Below are 2,420 nucleotides of genomic sequence, written 5' to 3'. Positions count from 1 at the left end.
TGGCGATGGGTGCCGGGTCCACGTAGGCACCTCCCAGGGCTGGTCCGATGGCCGCCATGCCGGCCGCTGCTCCAGACACACAGGGGGAGAGGTGAGTGGGCAGAGTCCAGAGCAATGAGCTTCTCATCAACAGGTAAGATGCTGAAATAGGCTATGTGAGTCTGTCTTTTTCTCTTTCTGAATGTGATGGCCACTCTCCTTGCTTTTTTTAATCTTTCCGCTTCTTAAAGTTTCCCCAAACCTGCCTCCATCTTTCTGGTAGGTTCTCCTTGTTCAATACACAGGTCAGGTGAGCTGGCTGAAGCAGTCACTCAGCTCAGGGCGGCTGCCCTTCCCTGGATGGGCCCTCCTCTGACAGCCATTTGTGAGCTTCAGAGGCTGCCTTTTTCCTCTCTCCTTTCGATGTCAGGCCTAATCTAGGAAATCAGCACCACTGATGTTTTACGAAAGCATCTCTAAATTGCAAAGAAGGAAACAGACATGTGCTCATTTGCTGCCCAAAGGCTCTGTTGCAAGAAAGGGAGCAGGAAGACATGGGCAGGGACTCAGGTTTCTGAGTCACAGAGCCAGAGTTGAAAATCCTCTTGAACACCTTCCAGTGATTCAGCTGGGCCCATCTGACTGACCTGCCTCCCTGCAAAACAGAGCAGTCACACCCCGTGGACAGGTGCGAGGTCTGGACAGAAGTATCACGAAGCCCCAGATCCAAAGGACCAGATCAAGCAAGAACCACAGGGATTTCCCTGATGGTCCAGTGGTTAAGAATCTACCTTCCAAGGCAGGTTCAATCCTTGGTCCAGGAACTAAGTTCCCATGTGCCATGGGACAACTAAGCCTGAGTGCTATAACTAGAGAAAAACCCACCTGCCTCAATGAAGAGCCCATGCACTTCAACAAAGACCCAATGCAGCCAAGATAAATAAGTAAATTTTAAAAAGCAGACATCACACCCCAGTGCACAGCCCGGGAACAAGCTCTGTCTGCATTGTGGGTGTTGTCTAGACGACTGGTCCCCAACCTTTCTGGCATCAGGGGCTGGTCTTGCAGAAGACAATTTTTCCACCAACTGGGGTGGGGGTGGTGATGTGGGGGGACAGTTTGGGGATGACTCAAGCGGAGAAGGCAATGGCACCTTTGCCTTCTCCAGTACTTCCAGTACTCTGAACTTCTTTCCAGTACTCTTGCCTGGAAAATCCCATGGATGGAGGAGCCTGTTAGGCTGCAGTCCATGGGGTTGCTAAGAGTCAGACATGACTGAGCGACTTCACTTTCACTTTTCACTTTCATGCATTGGAGAAGGAAATGGCAACCCACTCCAGTGTTCTTGCCTGGAGAATCCCAGGGACAGGGGAGCCTGATGGGCTGCTGTCTGCGGGGTCACACAGAGTCGGACACGACTGAAGTGACTTAGCAGCAGCAGCAGCAGCAGCAGCAGCAAGCGCATTACATTTGTTATGCTGCCGCTGATCAGACAAGAGGCGGAACTCAGGCGGTAATGCGAGTGATGGGGAGCAGCTCTAAATACAGAAGATGCTTCACTCACCTGCTCACCTCCTGCTGTACAACCAGGTTCTGAACAGACCACAGACCCATCGTGGTCTGTGGCCTGGAGGTTGGGGACCCCTGGTCTTGACGAGAAAAAGGAGCAGTGCATGTGTGCAAGGAAATTTGCTTCAGTCACATCTGACACTTTGCAACCCCATGGACTGTAGCCCGCCAGGCTCCTCTGTCAATGGGATTCTCCACGAGTATACTGGAAGGGGTTGTCATGCCCTCCTCCGGGGGATCTTCCTGACCCAGGAATCAAACCTGCATCTCCTGTGTCTCCTGCATTGCAGGTGGGTTCTTTACCGCTGAGCCACTGGGGAAGCCCCGAAACAAAGAAGGGGAATCACTAAAAGAAAGTGACCTTTCCGTCCACATGGGCCAATGCTGAGAACAAGAGAAATGATGAGCCGTGCCTGCTGCATGCCAGAAGGGAATCCACCAAACACACGCGGCGAGTGCAGACCACCAGCTGGACTGGCAATGCAGCAGCTCTTGGAGCCGCCATGCTCAAGGACCCCAAAGCATCTGAGGATGCGCTGTCCTAGAGGCGGTCCCTGTCACACCTGATGTTTCGGGCGGGGTCGCACTCTGGTAGGGCCTTCCTGGCCACTGCAGGGTGCTGAGCAGCAGCCCGGCCTCCACCCAGAGAGTCAGTCACCCACCCTGGCCGATGTCCCCTGGGGCCAGGATCAGCCCCGCTGACAACCACTGCTTTAGTTTTTGGTTTGAAACCTTTCAGTGTTTTGAAGCTTGGGAGACAGTGGGGAATACCCAGGGAGCTCCCCTTTTCTGTGGAAGAGGAAGCAGGGGCCTGAGGTCCCACCAGCTGGCTGATGACAGCCCAGGCCTCCTGGTCCGGGGCTCCTGCCGCT

At 54.0% G+C, this 2,420-nt stretch overlaps 1 protein-coding gene across 1 annotated transcript in view; it reads right to left on the bottom strand.

Annotated features, from left to right (window-relative positions):
• Window positions 1-2,420, bottom strand: part of LOC104992653 (chromosome unknown open reading frame, human C19orf44) — a 22,727-nt gene that overhangs the window by 4,237 nt on the left and 16,070 nt on the right. Inside the window, exon 6 of the mRNA XM_010845603.1 lies at window positions 13-66. Coding sequence (XP_010843905.1) covers window positions 13-66 — 54 coding nt within the window. The remainder of the gene's footprint in view (window positions 1-12; window positions 67-2,420) is intronic.

The sequence above is a fragment of the Bison bison genome, unplaced genomic scaffold, assembly GCF_000754665.1.
Source record: "Bison bison bison isolate TAMUID 2011002044 unplaced genomic scaffold, Bison_UMD1.0 scf7180017864221, whole genome shotgun sequence".
Classification (NCBI taxonomy): domain Eukaryota; kingdom Metazoa; phylum Chordata; class Mammalia; order Artiodactyla; family Bovidae; genus Bison; species Bison bison.
This window is presented reverse-complemented; position numbering and strand designations above follow the sequence as displayed.